Raw genomic sequence first — 19,844 nt, forward strand, 5'->3', positions numbered from 1 at the left:
AAATGGTAGGCATTCATTTACTATGACTTGTGTACCATAGGCTAAAAGCACACTTTGGTGGTACAAAAAAGATTGTTCTTAACAACACCTTTGACAAATCTTTAAGCTACAATTTTTACATGTCACATGAAAAACTACCTATCATACTATATATCAAAGGATAGATCTTCAAAAGGAGAATCTAAAAACACAAGGTCCGAAAAGTTTTGACCTAAACTACAAAAATTTTACCCACTTTTTCATTGGTAGAAGTAAAATAAGTCCTTTTTTTGTACTACCAAACCACACTTTCGCAGAATCATTACTATTAGCTTTCTAAATACATCAAGTAGAAATAGCCATCACATGGAGGGTTCTAAATTCCCCCGCGTGCTATGCGACACAATTACACAATTACCATAGGGTAGAGGGTTCTTCATTGCGTAGATGTGCGCTTGTACGCGATAATCTCTCAAGAATGACTTTTGGTTTATTATGGTTCTTCTCATTGAATTTGGTGGTGGAAAAGAAAAACCGTTACCTTTTTCATTTCATTATCTAGATCATTTTTACCCATCTTATTTAGAGGTCAAGTATGATTAAGTCAATGTTGTGGTATTTTCTGGACCTCACCAAAGTTATCCAAAACATCCCAACAGGGAAGAAATAAATAAGCGGTCTCTTGAATTCCTCAGAGATTAGGTCTTCCCTAACCCAATGCCAAACAAAATCTATAGCTATACCAACAGGGTTATGACCAAGCACTCAAAGCTAAGGTAGTCAAGTCTACAAATGAGTCTGTATTCACTAAGTGAACCAATGATTCATGGCCTTTAAAATTACCAATTACAATCAACCATGGGAAAACTCTATGAACACAAAGGATAAGGGTATAGAGCTCTGAAGACTACAAAGGATAAGAGAACTAGTGAAAGCAGGCTGCAGAGCTACGACCATCCACAATGAACATTGTTCCTTGCATAAAACCAGGGCACTTTCCACAACACAGAACACTGGGCCGTCAGAGAAGCAAGAAGCTAACTCCTGTGATGACTGTCAAGCATCTAATTCTATTGAATATCACGTGACGCAACGACCACCACATAGAAGGCAGCCAATAGCATATAACAGGGAAAGTCACTGTCCTTTCCCTATCCCTTAAAACAAGCACCATACATGTGCCCTAAGCATCAGAACTGATAACGAGCAATTGATTGGGTGTTAGTGTTGCTAGTTAATGCAAACCCCAGTACAAAGAAGACTATTAAGTTGCAAATCACGAGACAACTGCATCCTTTACGGCACTCTGCACCTATGTTAGGTGTGCATTGATAACAGGAAAAACCCATGCAACAGGCAACCCTTAATACACATGGCAAGTGCACAAACACTAGCCTATTGTATCAAATTAAGCATCAACCAATATTACAGATGTTATTTCTGGAAATTTGTCCTTGACAGCAGCCTGAATCCCCATGCCGATCGGAGGGGGACCTTTGAATTTTACTTTGCACTCCCCATTCTCAACAGAAACAACATCTACTGAACCACCATAGTTATGAATTGCTGGCCGCAAGATGTCAAGATGGGCATTCACAGACTGCATAAAAAGTACCATCAGTGATCAAAAAAAGAAAGTACAAATGTACTTTCCCAAAAACCATTTTAACAGATTACAAAAGAGCAAACTGTGCTGAAAACAGAATAGACATTTATTCACGATTGCGAGGTAACCATATTATAGAAGCCCAAAAGATTACAAAAGAGCAAACTGTGATGAAAACAGAATAGACATATATTCACAGTTGTGAGGTACCCATATTATAAATACCTCAACAGTTTAGAAAAGACAGAACTTGCAAACTGTAGGAAGTGACAAAGAAAGAATAAAACACTTGCACAAACACACAATCAAAAGACATGCATTACCAATAAGAGGAATTTATGGTCAAAGGCTTTAAACTTCTTTTTTCAAAAAAGATAGATAAACAACTCCTTCAAAATGAAGCAAACAAACCTTCAGTGATGAAGGCCTTTTCCTATAGACAATACCTCTCGGTTCAAAAGGAAGTCCACAACAGTATTTCTCCACCTGCTCATCCAAGGTGACTAGTTTGAAAGACGCAACTGACAGATAGGATTTTGATTGTAAGTCTGCAAAAAGGTGTCTCCTACCTCACTTGATTTCATTAACTTTGAAATGGTTGAGGCCAATACAATAGGAACTGACTCACCCTTGAGTTTCACATCCAATACAAGATCTCTGCCTTCGCTATTCTCAAAATAGAGCTCCCTAGCCCAAGAGTCCACTAACACATAGCTCTTGTGTTGCCAAGGCATCCCCAAGAAAACATTACACCCCTCAAGTGGCAAAATATGAAAGTCCTGTCCAATGTAGTCGTAGCAATGCAAGCGAGATTGCCTATGAGAGGTGTCACACTACCGCATGCCCTGGTACCGCTAACACTACATCCATATGTGGCCTCATCTTCTCAGGCTATCGTGTTCATGTTCATTGTGTTAGTGCCAAAAATAGTTAGCAAAATCGAACCTGTTAATGGAGAATTGTACATTCGTAAACTTGGTATCAGCCAATAATCCGATTGTTTGAAAGTATTGTTTTTCCTTACAACTGTATTTTTCTTAGAATAAACCCAGAAAAAGTTGTAACTATAGGCAGATCGTCTGATGGCAAATCGTCTGGCATTAGATTATCTTCATTGTCACTGCCAACTTGTCACGTGACACATCCAATCCTATGTGTCCGTGGACAAGCTACAGCATGACAAGGGTTCCGTCAATCCAATCAATCTAGATTTAGAAGTGTTCTGGCACTTTTGTGAGTCTGTACGCAGACCGTGCATGCCCAGGCACTTAGTGTAGATGCGTATCCTCTGGTTGCACACAGCATGATCATAAGCATTCCCATCAGAATCCTTCAGGGGAATTTTCCAGTGCATTTAGCCTATTTTCCCTATTTTTGACATTTTTCACTTATTAATTTAAGTGACTTTTGTTGGGAACGGAGTAGGGCAAATTGGATAAGATAATATATAAGCAAACCAAGGCTAGCACTAATTGGTAGAAGAGGCAACAGGAGCACAAGCTCAACAGGCAACTTCTCAACAAGAACCCGCTTGGTGGCGTTTCTCCTCCAAGCAAGACACCCTAGCCCTAACGTTTTCATCAGCCATAGCTTCATCGCCAAGAGAAGCGTTTTTCATCCAAATTGCATCGCCATACCACCTCAGCCTGGCGTTTTCCAGAACCCCCAAATTGCCCCATTTGCATGGCGTTTTCAGCAGGTAAAGCACCAACAGTTTTCAGCCTTTGACCACTTAAAGACCAGCAGATTTCAGCCGCAAGGATCAGCCCACAGTAGCGTTTTTGTTTCCAGAGATTTTCAGCCATTAGCGTTTTTCGGACAGCAGCAGATCAGCCTCAGATTTCAGCCAATCCTTTGGAGGAGGGTTTTACAACGTCTCTGGTGTCGGATTTCTCTTCTCTCTCTCTCTCTCACTCTCACACACTTTCACGCACAATGTCCATCCACTTGTTTGTGATCATTGCACTCTCTCATTAAGAACGGAAGGCTCTCCCTTCCATAAGAACATAAAGGAACCTTGAGCACATTACGGAGCACTCATCTTGAGAAAGAACAACATTTATTCCGCTGCACCTAACACAACTGGTATGCATTTTATTACTTGTAATAATGACACTGGCGCTATTATGTGCCGCATCAACAGCCGAGCAAGAACAATCTTCGTTCCTACATATTATTGACATTTCATATTTCGAATTAACGAATGGACGTAAATAAATATTAAAAGAGACATTACTCTTCTTTGCTGCCCGCTCTTCCACTACCTTCGTCTTCTAGCTTTTTCTCTTTCTTTAGACACTTCGCCAAAATGTGCGGCGGGGTGTATTAAGAGTTATGGCATCTCTGTGGATTCGTCCAGTCGGTCCCAGTTTCTCCCACGAACAGGTGTTAGGAATTGAGGGTTGTTTTGTGACTGTGCCTGACTTGTGTCAGGCAGTTTCTCATGTCGGGAATTTCCAACCATGTTAAGCTTGGGGTTTTAGCTTGGTTCCATGGCCATATAGGCTCTTGTAGGCAAGGAATATTATATATCAACCTCTCTTATTGTTTTCCCTGGAGCCCTATGGGCATATGGTGCCCTTTCCCTTGTTTTCCTCTCATTTTTCCTATTTACCAAGTCGTGGGATATTGAGGACTGCGTCGGGCAGCCAAGGTAGAGACCTATATAGGGAGCGAGGGGGTACCACTCCTAGAGCCCAAAAAGGGGGCAGCCCCTCGAGTGCAGATCTGGCCAAAGCTGGCGAGTATAGCAGGTTCATTCCCTAGCGTTTTTGCCCAGCTTTCTAGCATTTCAGGGCAGCAGTGGGAGTGCTTGGAGATCCTCTCTACGATGTAGTACCTCCTCAGGGCAGCCTTACACATGCCTTGTGATCATGCAGTGGTAGAGTTTCTAATCCGAGATCCAAATCCAGATCTAGATCTAGCCAACAGGAGGTGCACCAGATATATGCCCTTAGAGCATGTCAGAGGTAGTACCCATGTGGAGACCCTGTCAGAGGTCTCGTGTGTAGGAGCAGATGGCAATAGCAGTCGCAATTGTGTATACCTCAGATCTATCCATCTATGCCGGACCACCCTTGATCACTTGTCTGAGAAGTTTGTTATCAGCACAAAGAGCCTTTCCCAGATCTCTCTCTCTCTCTCTCTCTCTCTCTGGACCAAAGATACCTGGGATTGTTTTTGCTCAAGCTGCGCAAACACCGAGAGCCTAATGAGAGGAGAAGCTAGCCAGTCTCATAGACGGATCACAGACTTCTTTACAGCACCGAGCGACCGAGCTAGGGAGATCCAAACGCCCATCATTGCGGAGGACAACACAGCATTGACAGAGGTTGCATCAGAGGATTCGGATCACTCTGGCTCTACATGCATGATGCCCAGTCAGACTATTGACCATGGAGGAGATTGATGAGATCCACCAACGACCGATGATGGATCTCTTGTGATTTAGCTCTTTTTTGAGGATACACCCACATTATGTTGTATTAGCCCCCATTCACTACTTTACTACCCTTTTTTTCAGCACCTTTTTATTTATTTTTTGGTACTCAGACTTTGTATCAGATCCACCACATTGTAACTTTTTGGTCTCATAGGTCGCTTTGGCCTTTTGAAGACGTTAATATAAAATTTCATTTCGTTCTCTCTCTCTCTCTCTCTCTCTCTCTCTCTCTCTCTCTCTCTCTCTCTCTCTCTCTCTCTCTCTCTCTCTCTCTCTCTCTCTCTCTCTCTCTCTCCCTCATGTCCCATCTCTTTCTACCGCAACGATCTCTCTTCTCCACAGTTGCCTTGTTCATTCATGTGGCGTTGAAGGTGTTCTCGTGTAAGGATCTTATTGGAGTCGAGCCAATTCACAGTCAAGATGTCCACCGGATGACAGGCTAGTTCTTTCTTCATTGCATCTTCCGTTGCATATTCTAAAATGGTATCAAAGCCCTAGGTGTCACAACCACCCTAGATGCTTGGTTTTGGCTGATGCGGTGCATCTTGGACTTGATTGAGAGAGAAGAAGCTTACTGTTTTTTTCCTGGTTTTTCTCAAGTTTGGGGTAGATGGACCCTCGTCTACGACTTCCTTGTCCTTTACCCTTGATTACCACGACCTCTCTTCACCAAGGGGAGCCCGATGGAGGTTTCAGTGTGTGTAGCTTTGCTGGATTCACTCTATATACCTAAATGAAAACGCCTACATGCATTAAACATCAATCAAGTGGCATACCATGATACGAATATGGGACACTAGACCTAATTTCAATTCAATACCATAAGCTTAGAAGCAGCATAGCCATAGGAAACAATGGACGTCATACATGAGTGAAGATCCTAAGATTGACTAATGATTATCAAAATACTCAAATACAAAATTCAACGCTACTCACCATAAGAAGTTCATACCAATCATCACCAATATCTGATATCAACTACAAAAGCTCATAAACCAGCAAAACTACCACATAGCATGAATAATATTGAAAAAAAACCAACAGAGTCAAGAGACTCGGTCTCTCCCAAAACAACTCGTCTAGAACTCATCATCAAATGAAGATGAGCTTTGTCCAGAAGAGAGAATGTCTCCGTCTATCAAGACATGGCTATCGTCGTCGTACTCTAGCCCACCATCGTAGACACCTATGGCTAGTCTACATCTTCCTCAAGATCCTCCTCTATAGGGTGAATGAGACAAAGAACCTCATTTGCACGACCCCGTGCTCTATGGACAGGAAGCTTTCCTCTGCAAATGCTCTCACGTCGTGCACTATCTAGATCTCGAACTCGCTCCCGGAGTGGAATGTTGTATGCCCGTGCTCGTGATCTGGTCACACGCCAATCCACACTCTCCAACTCTGTCACAAAGTCATGACGTGGCTGCCAGCTCTGCAGGAAACCCTAACCCTGAAATCAAAAACCCTAATTCTAATGAAACCCCTAACTCTAAAACCAAAAACCCTAATTTTGCATAAACCCTAATCCTAAAATCAAAAACCCTAATTCTGCCCTAACCCTAACCCTGATTTGCTGACGTGGCAGGATGACACGTGGCCTGCTGTACAGACATCAGCGTGATTTACGGAAAGCCGGGCAGCTTTTTGGCGTTGCTTTTTCTACGCAAATTGCTAAGAAAGAGAGAGAACCCTCTTTGCTTTATTTTAGCAAGAGAGAGAGAAAGAGAAAGCCTCTTTGCTTTATTTATTAAAAGAAAGAGAGAGGAAGAACTTTTGCTTTATTTTCAAAGCTTTTACTTGAAGCTTTTGATTTCAGCTTTTGGGGCTCTACTTTTAGCAACCCTTGTAACTTTAAATATGTGAGCAAGCCTCTCACAACTCAGAGCATCTGGACGCAGAGTCTGAGTGTGAGCGCCTGCCCGCACTCTTGTACTTTGAACTCAGATTAATATAAAAAGAAATACCGATAGAGGCATCAATCTTTGGGGCCAATATCTCTAGGCACGAAACTCCGTCGGGCCAGTGTCGAATAAAATTGTGAACGGTGAACTGTTTTGAAGTAGTTATTTCGTGCTGTCGTGATAGATTCTTGACTTAGAGTGTCCAAGTCTGTTAGAGTGGTATCAGAGCACGGCCGATTTCTCTTCTACGGGAAATCCAATTTCAAATTTTTTTTCCGCAACACCTATGGCTTCAGGCAAAGATTAGTCGACTCCCTCTGCATCCGGAGATGCGGAAAGGAATCACAACAAAGATTCCGGCAAGGGGTATGGCCCGCTCGGCCTACTCAAGCGGAGCGTCGTCATACCATCCCCAAAACCCGCTCTCAAGAAACCTTCTGCTCACAAGAAGTATACAGAGAAGGAATTAGAAGAGGTGGTTGATGCACGAATTGCTCAGCTTTTTGACGCGCAGAACAAAGCTAAAAAGCACGACAAAAAGCAGAAGAAAGGTGCTGACTTCCCGGGTTATTTGGGTCGTCAGTCTATTTTGGAAAAGGCAAGAAACAGAAGAAGCGTGTTCGATTTGAAGGAGTACCCAGTTCTTCTTCTTCTTCTTCTTCTGACAGTTCTTCTAGATCATCTGATTCGAGCAAAGAAGAACAAAAAGGAAAAAAGCGAAGCAAGAAGCAACGCTTCGGAAAGGGCAAAGAAAGGCAAAGAAGTCTGAATCTCGCCCCGTGAGTGACAGTTCTACTGAGGACTCGTCTACAGACAGTTCGGACTCTAATGAGAGCAACTTTTATGCAAAGAAGAAGAATTTTTATAAAGCCAACCAGTATGACTTTCTGGAAGACAAAGCAAGAAAGTCCGAGAGTTTAAGGAAGGTGGACAGTCAATTAAATTTGACACTTTTTCTAGTTATAGAGATGCTTCAAAGGCTTTGTCTTTTGTACAACAGTTTGACATCGCTTTCGCGGGAGGGCGTTACTCAGAGCACTCTAAGATTCGGAGAGATGCCTCTTACTTTAAGGGGAATGCTCCAACTTGGTGGTCCACGCTTCTATTAAGCAAGACTACGCCAGTTAAATGGCTGAAATTCAACAGGCTTTTATTCCTTCTTGGCTGACTAGAGAGTATGAACGCGATATACGAACTGCTTGGAACCATCTTCGGATGACCAAGAAGGATACAGTGGACGCTTATTGCGAGAGATTCTGGAGCTCTTTTCTACCCGCCTCTTCATTTAAGAAGATCTCGTTCAAGGAGCAGTTTGAGCGGTTTACCTTGGGTCTACCTACAGAGATCCGAGATCACTTCTTAGATCAGAAGTCAGCTTCCATTCAGGAGTTGATGAGTCATGCAAAACGGGGTTTTGCCATTCACTCTGGCAGTCTGACCTACCCCACCGATGAGATCATGACACAAAGAGCTGAACAGACTTCGACAAATAAAAGTAGAAAGAGAAAGAGCAACTCAGAAAAGAAAGGTGCACGACCCAAGCTTACTCCTCAGGAGTGAGCTCGCTTCATCAAGGAGGGGAAGTGCTTTGAATGCAGGGAAACTGTGTCACGTGACACATCCAACCCTATGTGTCCGTGGACAAGCTACAACATGATCAGGGTTCAATTAGTCCAATCAGTCTAGATTAGAAGTGATCTGGCACTTTTGTGAGTCTATTCGTAGACCGTGCATGCCCAGTCACTTAGTGTAGATGCATATCCTCTGGTTGCACACAGCATGATCATAAGCATTCCCATCAGAATCCATTAGAATCCTTCAGGGGAATTTTCCAGTGCATTTAGCCTATTTTACCTATTTTTGACATTTTTCACTTAATTATTTTTAAGTGACTTTTGTTGGAAAGTAGGTAGGGCAAATTGAGTAAGTTTGTATATAAGCAAACCTAGACTAGCACTAAATGGCATAAGAGGCAACAGGAGCTAAGCTCAGCAGGCAACTTCTCCAACAAGACCTTGGTGGACTTCCCTCCAAGCAAGACCCATCACTAGCGTTTCCTCCAACAAGAACCATCACCATAGACTTTCCCTCAATTAGCGTTTTTGGCATCAAATCCTCCCGCAAGCATATCACAGCCCCTAGCGTTTTCCCCAACAGCTAGCGTTTTTGGACAAGCTTTCCTTAACGTTTTTGGATTGTCACAGGGTTTGCAAATTGCAGCGTTTTCAGCCACAGCATGCAGCGATTTCAGCAGTAGGAAAACCATCAAGATCAGCCCCTAAAGAAGTAGCACATTCAGCCGGAAAGACCCTCAGTTTTCAGCCCTTAAGAACTTCTGTTTTCAGCCCTAAACCTGCAGATTTTCAACGACAAAGACCCACAAAAACAAGCCCCAAAATCAGCGTTTTTGGACCTACAGCAGATTTCAGCCCATAGCGTTTTTGGACAGCAGATACTCACTTGCAGATTCAAGCCTTTAAACCGGTGTCGTCATCCCCGTCGTCATCGTCGACATAGCCTAGACTTGCATCAGTCACATGCATTCAGTTTGTACCAGTTTGAGCAATCATAAGTAGATCACTCTCGCCGACGAGAGTGGGGCCTTCGGAGGTGTTAGGTGCAGCGGAATGAATGTTTGCGCTTTGCTCAAGATGAGTGCTCCAAACTGTGCTCAAGGTTCCTTTTGTTCTTATGGAGGGTAGAGCCTTCCGTTCTTAATGAGAGAATGCTATGATCATAAACAAAGTGAATGGACACTGTGCGTGCAAGTGAATGAGACTGAGAGATAGAGAGAGAAGAGAGATACGACACCAGAGACGTAAAACCCTCCTCCGAAGGCCCCACTCTCGTCGGTGAGAGTGGTCTACTATTGATTGCACAATCTGGTACAATGGTGATGCATGAGACTGATGCAAGTCTAGGCTATGTCGACGATGACGACGGTGATAACGAGGTCAACCTAAGGGCTGAAATCAGCAATCTTTCTACTGCTGTCCAAAAAACGCTATGGGCTGAAATCTGCTAATCTTCTATCTGCTGAATTCGAACTCTATGTCGATATTGACGACGCGTTGAAAACGCAGATGCTCTTATCTGCGTTTTCAAGGCTGAAACAGTAAACCTTGCGGAAACTGACCGTGCGGCGAGGAACTGCTGCGGGAAGGTGAGATCTGCGAGGTTCGGGACTTTATATGCGGGTGCTAACTGCTGAAAACTGCAAACGCTAATGTTGCTTGCTGTTCCATCGCGGTGAAGCTGCAAAACGCCGGGGCTGATCTGCAACCCAAAAACGCTAGGGCTGAATTTCTGCTGCTGTCGCTAGTTGCTCTGCAAAATGCAAAACGCTAGGCTGCTCTGAGGTTCTGCTGTCGCCGCAATCTGCAAAAGCAAATCGCTGGCTGATCTGTGATGAAAACGCTAGGTGATGGCTCTGCTCCAAAAACACTAGGTCTCCTGGGGGGGGGGGGGCAGAGAAGGTGCCTGTTGAGCGTGGAGCTCCTGCTGCCTCTTCTGTGATTTAGTGTTAACTTTGGTTTGCTTATATATTTTCTTACCCAAATTGCCCTGTCACTTAAATTAATAAGTGAAAAATGTCAAAAATAGGGAAAATAGGCTAAATGCACTGGAAAAATCCCCTAGCTGATTCTAATGGGAATACTGATGATCATGCTATGTGCAACCAGAGGATATGCATCTACACTAAGTGATTGGGCATGCACGGTCTACGAATAGACTCACAAAAGTGCCGGATCACTTCTAATCTAGACTGACTTGACTGACTGAACCCTGATCATGCTGTAGCTTGTCCACGGACACATAGGGTTGGATGTGTCACGTGACAGGAGGAGGGTTTTACAGCGTCTCTGGTGTCGTATTCTCTTCTATCTCTATCTCTCAGTCTCAGACACTTGCTCGCACAGTGTCCATTCACTTTGTTTGTGATCATAGCATTCTCTCATTGAGAACGGAAGGCTCTCCCTTCCATAAGAATAAAAAGGAACCTTGAGCACAGTTCGAAGCACTCATCTTGAGCAAAGCGCAAACATTCATTCCGCTGCACCTAACATTGGTATCAGAGCTTTGGCAGTGTTCTGTATCACTCAAGGAAAGAACCACAGGAATCACAAGAATTTTTTTTTGCTTGTTGCGGTCGCACGAACCCAAGTTCGCTTGGGCATGTCTATTCATAATCGTGTTTTCGAAGAGTGACAGGAATCCCAAGAAAGAAGGGCTTGTCTAGCCTCCCCTTGTGTCTCTTTTCACTCATTGAGAGTGGACAGTGCACTTAGCGGCTAGCCAATCGACGTGAGGTGGGAAAAAGCAACATTGGTGTGAGCGCAAGGCCGCCAAGGGGTGCACCCACGGAAAAGAGTAGAACTCGGGTGAAGAGAAGATCTTTCTCAAACACAGATTGCAAGCGAAAGAAAACCTCAAGAACCCAAGAACCCAATTTCTCGTGAACTTAAGAACCCAAGAACCCAAGTTCGTCGTGAACTTAAGAACCCGAGACCACAAGAACCCACAAGAACCCACGACTTCAGTGGATGGTCATCACTCGAAGCGGAATGGATACTTCGCTTAGAGGTGATGAGCATGAGAGAGGCGAAAAAGAATTTTCCCCACCAGGAGGTTTTTCCGACCCTCCCTCTTCCCCATCTACTCCAAGGATTGCATTAACTCCTATGGAGGCGTTGAAGCAATTGTTTATGGAAAGAAAGCTAGAACGCGAAGAAATAGAAGCAGAAAGAAAGGCCTACGAAGAAGATATGACAGTCATAGATCGCGATTATGACAAAGAAATGGCAACCATAGAGCGTAAGTACGCCTTGGAAGCCAAAGAAAGTCAAGCCAAATTGGATCGCGAGAACAAAGAAAGAGAAGCACAATTTGATCGCGAGAACAACGAAAGACAAGCAGAATATGACCACGAGAACAAAGCAAGACAAGAGAAGAGCGACCAACACATAAAAGAGTTCTTGCGACTCTTTTCTATTGTGCAGGCGCAGTTTGCACAGAACCAAGAAAAGGAGACTCTCTCAGTCTCTTCTTCTCCCAAGCATGACACACATGATTTGCATGATGATGATTTAAATGACAAGATAAGCATGAGGATTTGGATGATAATGATGAGCATGATGATTTGGTTGATAATGATGAGCATGATGATTTGCATGATCAAGATGTGATTTCTCACAAGCATGATGATTTACATGATCAAGATGTGATTTCTCACAAGCATGATGAGTTGCATGAAGATGATGTGATTGTTCAGAAGGATGATGTGTTAGTGGATGCTTTTTCTAGCGAAGCGAACCTCATTGCACATTCAATCAGTCACGAAGAACAGATCCCCCTCAGGAAGGATCGATCTTGGCTCTCGAGCCTAGATCCAAAGAACCGTCCCTTACAGGAAGTATTATGTGTTCGCATGATTGATACGCACACATTGTTCGAGTGTTTCATTCATGATCGTTTCCTGTATTTTAGTCGCCGTCTTTATGTGATCCCTTTTCCTAGGCATGAAATATTGTACATTGAGCACGTTTCACTCTCGGATGAGCACGAATGTATGCGGATTTTTCATGAAAAGCTGAAAAGTATGCATTCAAGGAAGTCACATTCCATGTCTCTTCCTTGGCACGACACAGTGGTAGAAAGAGCACATGAAAGTATGAGCACCAAGCATGGGCATATCCATTGTGAATTGCCAAAGTTGATTGCTCTAGATCATAAGAGAAAGATTTGATCTCATAGTTTGCGTGTGTGTGGTGAACGGTTTGGCACTCCGTCTCTTTGTTTATCTACATTGCATGCACAGTCTTTTAGGAAGACAAGATTTTTTCCACTCACTTTACATGGAATAGGTATGTCCATGGTTTTGTGTTGGAAATGGTTTCAGGAGTTTTCAATCATGGAGATTCTTGAAGAAGAAAGAAACATGACTTTAGATGAAGTTGAAGCATCGAAGGAGCCACAGAAGACTTTGTGTCGCTTTCGACGCAGCCCAAAGAAACAAGTGTTGCAGACCTTTATGAAGTTCAAGTACCACACGACCCACACATCAGAGTGGGCTGGCAAAGAGTCCCTTCCAGGATTCCGGATGCTATTGGCGATCTCCCTTGACGCCATACAGTTCGGTACCCGTACCTCACTTTGAAAAGGAGGGGATGTCACGTGACACATCCAACCCTATGTGTCCGTGGACAAGCTACACCATGATCGGGATTCAGTCAATCCAGTCAGTCTAGATTAGAAGTGATCTAGCACTTTTGTGAGTCTATTCGTAGACCGTGCATGCCCAGTCACTTAGTGTAGATGCATATCATCTGGTTGCACACAGCATGATCATAAGCATTCCCATCAGAATCCTTCAGGGGAATTTTCCAGTGCATTTAGCCTAGTATGTCCCTACAATCTTGAAAAAAGCGTGGGACACGAGTATCTTACAAGATCCCTAAAATGGGAAAATAGACGTGATGATCGCGAAGGGAATGACAGATATAAAATCAGGGCACACAATGGGTGAGGGAGGTGTAAGGGGAGCGACGACGGCAGATGGCAAGATTTCTGTGGTTGAGAAGGAAGAGAGGAGGCGAGAGCTGCAACTCCAGACGACGGCAGATAGCAAGGAAGAGAGGAGGCGAGAGTTGCAGCTGCGCATATTTTTTTTTAAAATAATGCTGTGATTTGTAGCAGTCACGGGGCATAGCCCATGTGCTTCGACACTTCTCTCTTGAGCACCCTGCGAGAGTTCAAATTCCGTTTACTGGCCCTTTTTCATAACAGAACCAACATCTTTGAAGGAAGTTTGCGCAAGGGATCTTGTGAGATTCGTCTCTAATAAAATATAGAGCCTATTTTACCTATTTTTGACATTTTTCACTTAATTATTTTTAAGTGACTTTTGTTGGAAAGTAGGTAGGGCAAATTGAGTAAGTTTGTATATAAGCAAACCTAGACTAGCACTAAATGGCAGAATAGGCAACAGGAGCTAAGCTCAGCAGGCAACTTCTCCAACAAGACCTTGGTGGACTTCCCTCCAAGCAAGACCCATCACTAGCGTTTCCTCCAACAAGAACCATCGCCATAGACTTTCCCTCAATTAGCGTTTTTGGCATCAAATCCTCCCGCAAGCATATCACAGCCCCTAGCGTTTTGGAAGTTCAACAACCCTAGCGTTTTCCCCAACAGCTAGCGTTTTTGGACAAGCTTTCCTTAGCGTTTTTGGCATCAAATCCTCCCGCAAGCATATCACAGCCCCTAGCGTTTTGGAAGTTCAACAACCCTAGCGTTTTCCCCAGCAGCTAGCGTTTTTGGACAAGCTTTCCTTAGCGTTTTTGGATTGTCACAAGGTTTGCAGATTGCAGCGTTTTCAGCCACAGCATGCAGCGATTTCAGCAATAGGAAAACCATCAAGATCAGCCCCTAAAGAAGTAGCACATTCAGCCGGAAAGACCCTCAGTTTTCAGCCCTTAAGAACTTCTACTTTCAGCCCTAAACCTGCAGATTTTCAGCGACAAAGACCCACAGAAACAAGCCCCAAAAATCAGCGTTTTTGGACCTACAACAGATTTCAGCCCATAGCGTTTTTGGACAGCAGATACTCACTTGCAGATTCCAGCCTTTAGACTGGTGTCGTCATCCCCGTCGTCATCGTCGACATAGCCTAGACTTGCATCAGTCACATGCATTCAATTTGTACCAGTTTGTGCAATCATAAGTAGACCACTCTCGCCGACGAGAGTGGGGCCTTCGGAGGAGGGTTTTACAACGTCTCTGGTGTCATATTCTCTTCTCTCTCTATCTCTCAGTCTCATACACTTGCACGCACAATGTCCATTCACTTTGTTTGTGATCATAGCATTCTCTCATTAAGAACGGAAGGCTCTCCCTTCCATAAGAACAAAAAGGAACCTTGAGCATAGTTCGAAGCACTCATCTTGAGCAAAGCGCAAACATTCATTCCGTTGCACCTAACAAACTCGGCATATCTCCACAAAGTGACCTAACAAGGCACCGAATGAACAGGATGAAGAAGGGCCAGAAAGTTCTAAAGCAGCTGAGAGACGTGGCAGAAAAGGCAGATAAAAAGCAGAACTAGTACCACGTTGCGTGGGTCCTGAACCGAATCAAATGAATGAAAGTACAAACTTTGCCACTTTTGGGGCAAAGTGAAAGATAAGGAAGCTCTTTTGAAGGAGCCAAGGCCAACTTCTTTTCACTTGGAATTGGCAGCTCAATTTAAAATTACGCCCGATAGGCTGAGGCCACAAGCGGAGGTAGTTCGAGTGGCACCCGGACGGGATATTGCCATTACATCGAGCATTGGAAAACTTCGTTTGCAATGACAGGGGTGTTTAGGGCACGAGGAGTTTTACGTATTTGCCTCGGAAGGTTGTGACGTTCTACTCGAAATCCCTTGGTACCACAACAACAACGCCGTGGTTGACTACCAGGCCGAGAAAGCGACTTTGACAAATGAAGGGCTCAGAGATTGTATGTTACGTGACACATCTAACCCTATGTGTCCGTGGACAAGCTACAGCATGATCAGGGTTCAGTCAGTCCAGTCACTCTAGATTAGAGGTGATCTGGCACTTTTTGTGAGTCTATTCGTAGACCGTGCATGCCCAGTCACTTAGCATAGATGCATATCCTCTGGTTGCACACAGCATGATCATTAGTATTCCCTTTAGAATCCATCAGATTCAGTCAGGGGAATTTTCCAGTGCATTTAGCCTATTTTCCCTATTTTTGGTATTTTTCACTTATTATTTTTAAGTGACTTTCCAACAAAAGTAGATAGGGCAATTTTGCTAAGTTAATATATAAGCAAACCCAAGTTAGCACTTTCTGGCAGAAGAGGCAGCAGGAGCTCCCTGCTCAACAGGCACCTTCTCAGCAAGAACCCATCAACCCTAGCCTTTGCAGATTCTCTCTCCAAGCCTCTGGCGTTTTTGGACATCATTAGCAGTACCTCCCCATACCTAGCGTTTTTCATCTCCATCAGCACCTCTCTTAGGCTTTGGCATTTTTCACCTTTGCAGACATCGCCACATGCACAGACCCCTAGCGTTTTACTAACACTACAGATCAGTTCCAGATTTGCCAGCGTTTTGCTAACGCTACCACAGCCATCAGCGTTTTTGGTTTTCAGCCTCAATCGCATCAGAAGGTCAGCATTTTCAGCCCTATTGGACAGTAGCGGATTCAGCCCTAGAAGCATTGCAGAAGACCCCCATTTTCAGCCTATAAAAACGCAGCCAAAACAGTCATTTTCAGCCACCGAAACAGTCCCGAAATTCAGCAAATAGAAGACCACAGATTTCAGCCCTAAAGTTGTCGTCATCATCAGCATAGTCCAAGTTGCATCAGTCCATTGCATACGCATTGTACCACTTTGTGCAATCATAAAACTAGACCACTCGCCGACGAGAGTGGGGCCTTTGGAGGGGGGTTTTACAACGTCTCTGGTGTCGTATCTCTCTTCTCTCTCTATCTCTCAGTCTCATACACTTGCACGCACAGTGTCCATTCACTTTGTTTGTGATCATAGCATTCTCTCATTAAGAACGAAAGACTCTACCTTCCATAAGAACTAAAAGGAACCTTGAGCAAAATATGGATCACTCATCTTGAGCAAAGCGCAAACATTCATTCCGCTGTACCAACATTGGTATCAGAGCTTTGGCAGTGTTTTGTATCACTCAAGGAAAGAACCACAAGAATTTTTTTTGCTTGTTGAGGTCGCACGAACACAAGTTCACCTAGGCGTGTCGATTCCTAATCATGTTTTGTTGAAGAGTGACAGGAATCCCAAGAAAGAAGGGCTTGTCCAGCCTCCCCTTGTGTCTCTTTTCACTCATTGAGAGCGAACCGTGCACTTAGCGGCCGGCCAATCGACGTAGGTGAGAAAAAGCAACCTTGGTGTGAGCGCAAGGCCGCCAAGGGGTGCGCCCGCGGAAAGGAGTAGAACTTGGGTGAAGAGAAGATCCTTCTCAAACGCGGCTTGCAAGCGAAAGAAAGCCTCAAGAACCTCAAGAACCAAGACCCCCAAGAACCCAAGTTCCTCGTGAACTTAAGAACCCACAAGAACCCACGACTTCAGAATGATCATCACTCGTAGCGGAATGGATACTTCGCTTGGAGGTGATGAGCATGAGAGAGGCGAAGAGGAATTTTCCCCACCAAGAGGTTTTTCCGACTCTCCCCCTTTCCCATCTACGACAAAGATTGCGCTAACTCCTATGGAGGAGTTGGACCAGGAAAGAAAAGCAGAAATAGAGCGTGAACACAAAGAAAGAATGGCAGCCATAGAGCGTAACTATACAGAAAGAATGGCAGCCATAGATCGCGAGAACAAAGCAATAAGGCAAGAGATGTTGCGACTCTTTTCTCGAATGCAGGCACAGATGCAACAGGATCGGGACAAGGAGACTCTCTCAGTCTCTTTTTCTCCAAAGCATGACACACAGGATTTGCATGATTGTGAGTAGCATGATGATTTGAATGATTATGATAAGCATGATGATTTGATTGACAAAGATAAGCATGATGATTTGCATGAAGAAGATGTGATTGTTCACAAGGATGATGTGTTAGTGGATGCTTTTTCTAGCGAAGCTAACCTCGTTGTAGATTCGATCAATCACGAAGAACCGATCTTGGCTTTCGAGTCGAGGTCCAAAGAACCCCCACAAGACAATTCGATCATTCAGGAAGCACCGATATTGGCTCTCGAGCCTAGGTCCAAAGAACCCTCACAGGAAGTGTCACGATTGTGACTTGTTACACTCTTCTTGATTCATTACAGATACAGATGCGAAGTGTGACTAACCCAAGAGGACTCCTGTTCTCGAATGGTCACACCCCTTCGCCCAAAAGACATAACTCTTCGCCAAAAGCCACACTCCTTCGACGAGTGGCCACACTCCTTCGACGAGTGGTCACACCCCTTCACCATACGGATGCGACTCTTCACCCAATGGTTGCAGCTCTTCGCCGAAAGGATGTGTCTTTTCGCCGAAAGGATGTGTCTTTTCGCCTAAAGTCATGTCTTTTCACAAAGAGACATGCCTCTTCACTAATGACTATTCAATTCCTATAAAAGGAACCCTTGTATCACACTTTCAATCAATCAAACACAGAGTCTTCTAAGTCTTGTTCTAAGTTCAGTTTCAGTTTCTTAAGTCTTAATCATGAGTTTAAGTACTTAATTAAGGATTAGCGACTAGAATCCTTTACAGTGGTATCAGAGCAAATTTTTCCCGGGACCCGAAGGTTGTGAGCCTCTCACCCTCACCGCTACTCTCCCCCTTCCCGGAGTTGTATGGAAGCAGAAGAAAGATGGTCAGGACCCATGTCAGCATGAGGTAATTTTTTTTTCTCAAACACATACACAAAGATAAGCAGAAGATGGCAGAAAGAGTGGGTGTTGCGGCATACCAGTTGCACTCCTGGAGTAAGTTTCTCCAGCAGTAGGTGCCTCTTCGCGTGGACCTCCCTTGCGCATCAGCCGCGAGCCCATGCATCCAGGCCACCCCTTCACCCGGCACTTCACTCACGGCAACCTAGGCAGCGCTGGCTATTTTTCGAAGAGGCAACAGAATGCGAATTAAAAAGCCAGCAGCGCAACGTTTCACTTAAAAAAAAACCAGCGCTAGAGTTTTTTTTAACCAAGGCCACTCTTTTACATTAAAAGATTTTGGCCGGCCGCCCAACTTACTTTTAAGTGGGCACCCTTGGGCACCCCTTTGTGGAAAAATTAAACAAAAAAAATACCAAGAGGCCAGTGGCAGCCAGCGCAATGGCAAAACAGCGCCATCATGAGCAAAATTCAGCGCACCCTCTTCTGCTAACTTCCAACGCCACCAATTCTGGCCATCAACAGACGCGCACGCCGGCTTGTTCAGAGTCATGGACGACGATGCCTTCGACGTTCCCATCAATTTTCTCTCGTACATAGACGAGGTACACGAAGAAATATTGCCAGAAAATCCTCCTCCGGCTCCCGAAGTGATAATTATACCAGATACCCCCGAAGCAGAACCCGTACCCGAACCGGAACCCGCATTCGAACCGGAAGTCATTCTCATTTCGGATTCCCCGTCTCCAGTTCCAGTTCCAGAGGAAAGACAGGTTCCCGACTTCATTCCGGCACCCGAGCCTGCTCCTATACCTGCATTACAGCCAGCAGTGTTGCCCCAAAATTACCTCGTTTATGTCACTCATCGGCATGCCTCGCGCTCACAGGGCTGGGTGGTGTGGCATATCATCGTTACATGCGAGCCTCTTCATTTGCCACACTACAAGCACATACTGAGCCGGTACCCCCACTTGGCCTATTCTCTGACAGAGTGTCGCGTGGATTCAGTAAACGACATCATTTCCCAACAGCCTTTAGTTCGGGTTCACAGCGAGTTACAGCTTCCGGACTACACGCCTTTGACGCCAAACGACACACCTCCTATCGACGAGGTGGAAGATATCAAGGATTCAGATCTTGGACCAGATTTCTTAGAGGAGTGGGACGCGGCATCAGCAGTAGCTTCACCCTTTTACGGCAACCACACCTCTCCAGCTTCTCCGAGATATTCCCTCTGAGCCGCCAAAATGTCAGAGACAGGCAGTGCTGCACCAGACGATCCGGTAGCCATCCTCAGAGAACAGATGTCCGTCCTCCAAGAGGCCCTCTCCACCGGTCTTGCATCGATGACCGCACGTTTGGATGTTCTGCAGGCCTTTTCTTCTTCGAGGACGCAGCCAGCTACCCATTCAGTTTCTTCGATAGCAGAGTCAGTTCCTGAGCAAGTCGACGCTCCGGAACCAGAGGTAGACAATCCTGAATTGAAATATCTTTTTAAGATAATAAACACAGCACAAAAAAAGAAGATAGATGCAAAGTTGCCCGAGCCAT

General features: G+C 44.6%; 2 protein-coding genes across 2 annotated transcripts in view; one reads left to right on the top strand and one right to left on the bottom strand.

Moving 5' to 3' along the window:
• Positions 1–1,229: 1,229 nt before the first annotated feature.
• NFU1 (NFU domain protein 1) overlaps positions 1,230–19,844 on the bottom strand; it is a 42,207-nt gene continuing 23,592 nt past the window's right edge. The window contains exon 3 of the mRNA XM_086496058.1: positions 1,230–1,579. Coding sequence (XP_086352184.1) covers positions 1,388–1,579 — 192 coding nt within the window. The 3' untranslated portion in view covers positions 1,230–1,387. The remainder of the gene's footprint in view (positions 1,580–19,844) is intronic.
• Positions 10,695–19,543, top strand: LOC147428852 (uncharacterized). Its single transcript, XM_086495449.1, has one exon. The coding sequence runs from the start codon at positions 18,845–18,847 to the stop codon at positions 19,529–19,531; it is 687 nt and encodes a 228-aa protein (XP_086351575.1). The 5' UTR covers positions 10,695–18,844; the 3' UTR covers positions 19,532–19,543.

Source organism: Adiantum capillus-veneris, chromosome 22, assembly GCF_014529385.1.
Source record: "Adiantum capillus-veneris isolate H3 chromosome 22, ASM1452938v2, whole genome shotgun sequence".
NCBI classification, from domain to species: domain Eukaryota; kingdom Viridiplantae; phylum Streptophyta; class Polypodiopsida; order Polypodiales; family Pteridaceae; genus Adiantum; species Adiantum capillus-veneris.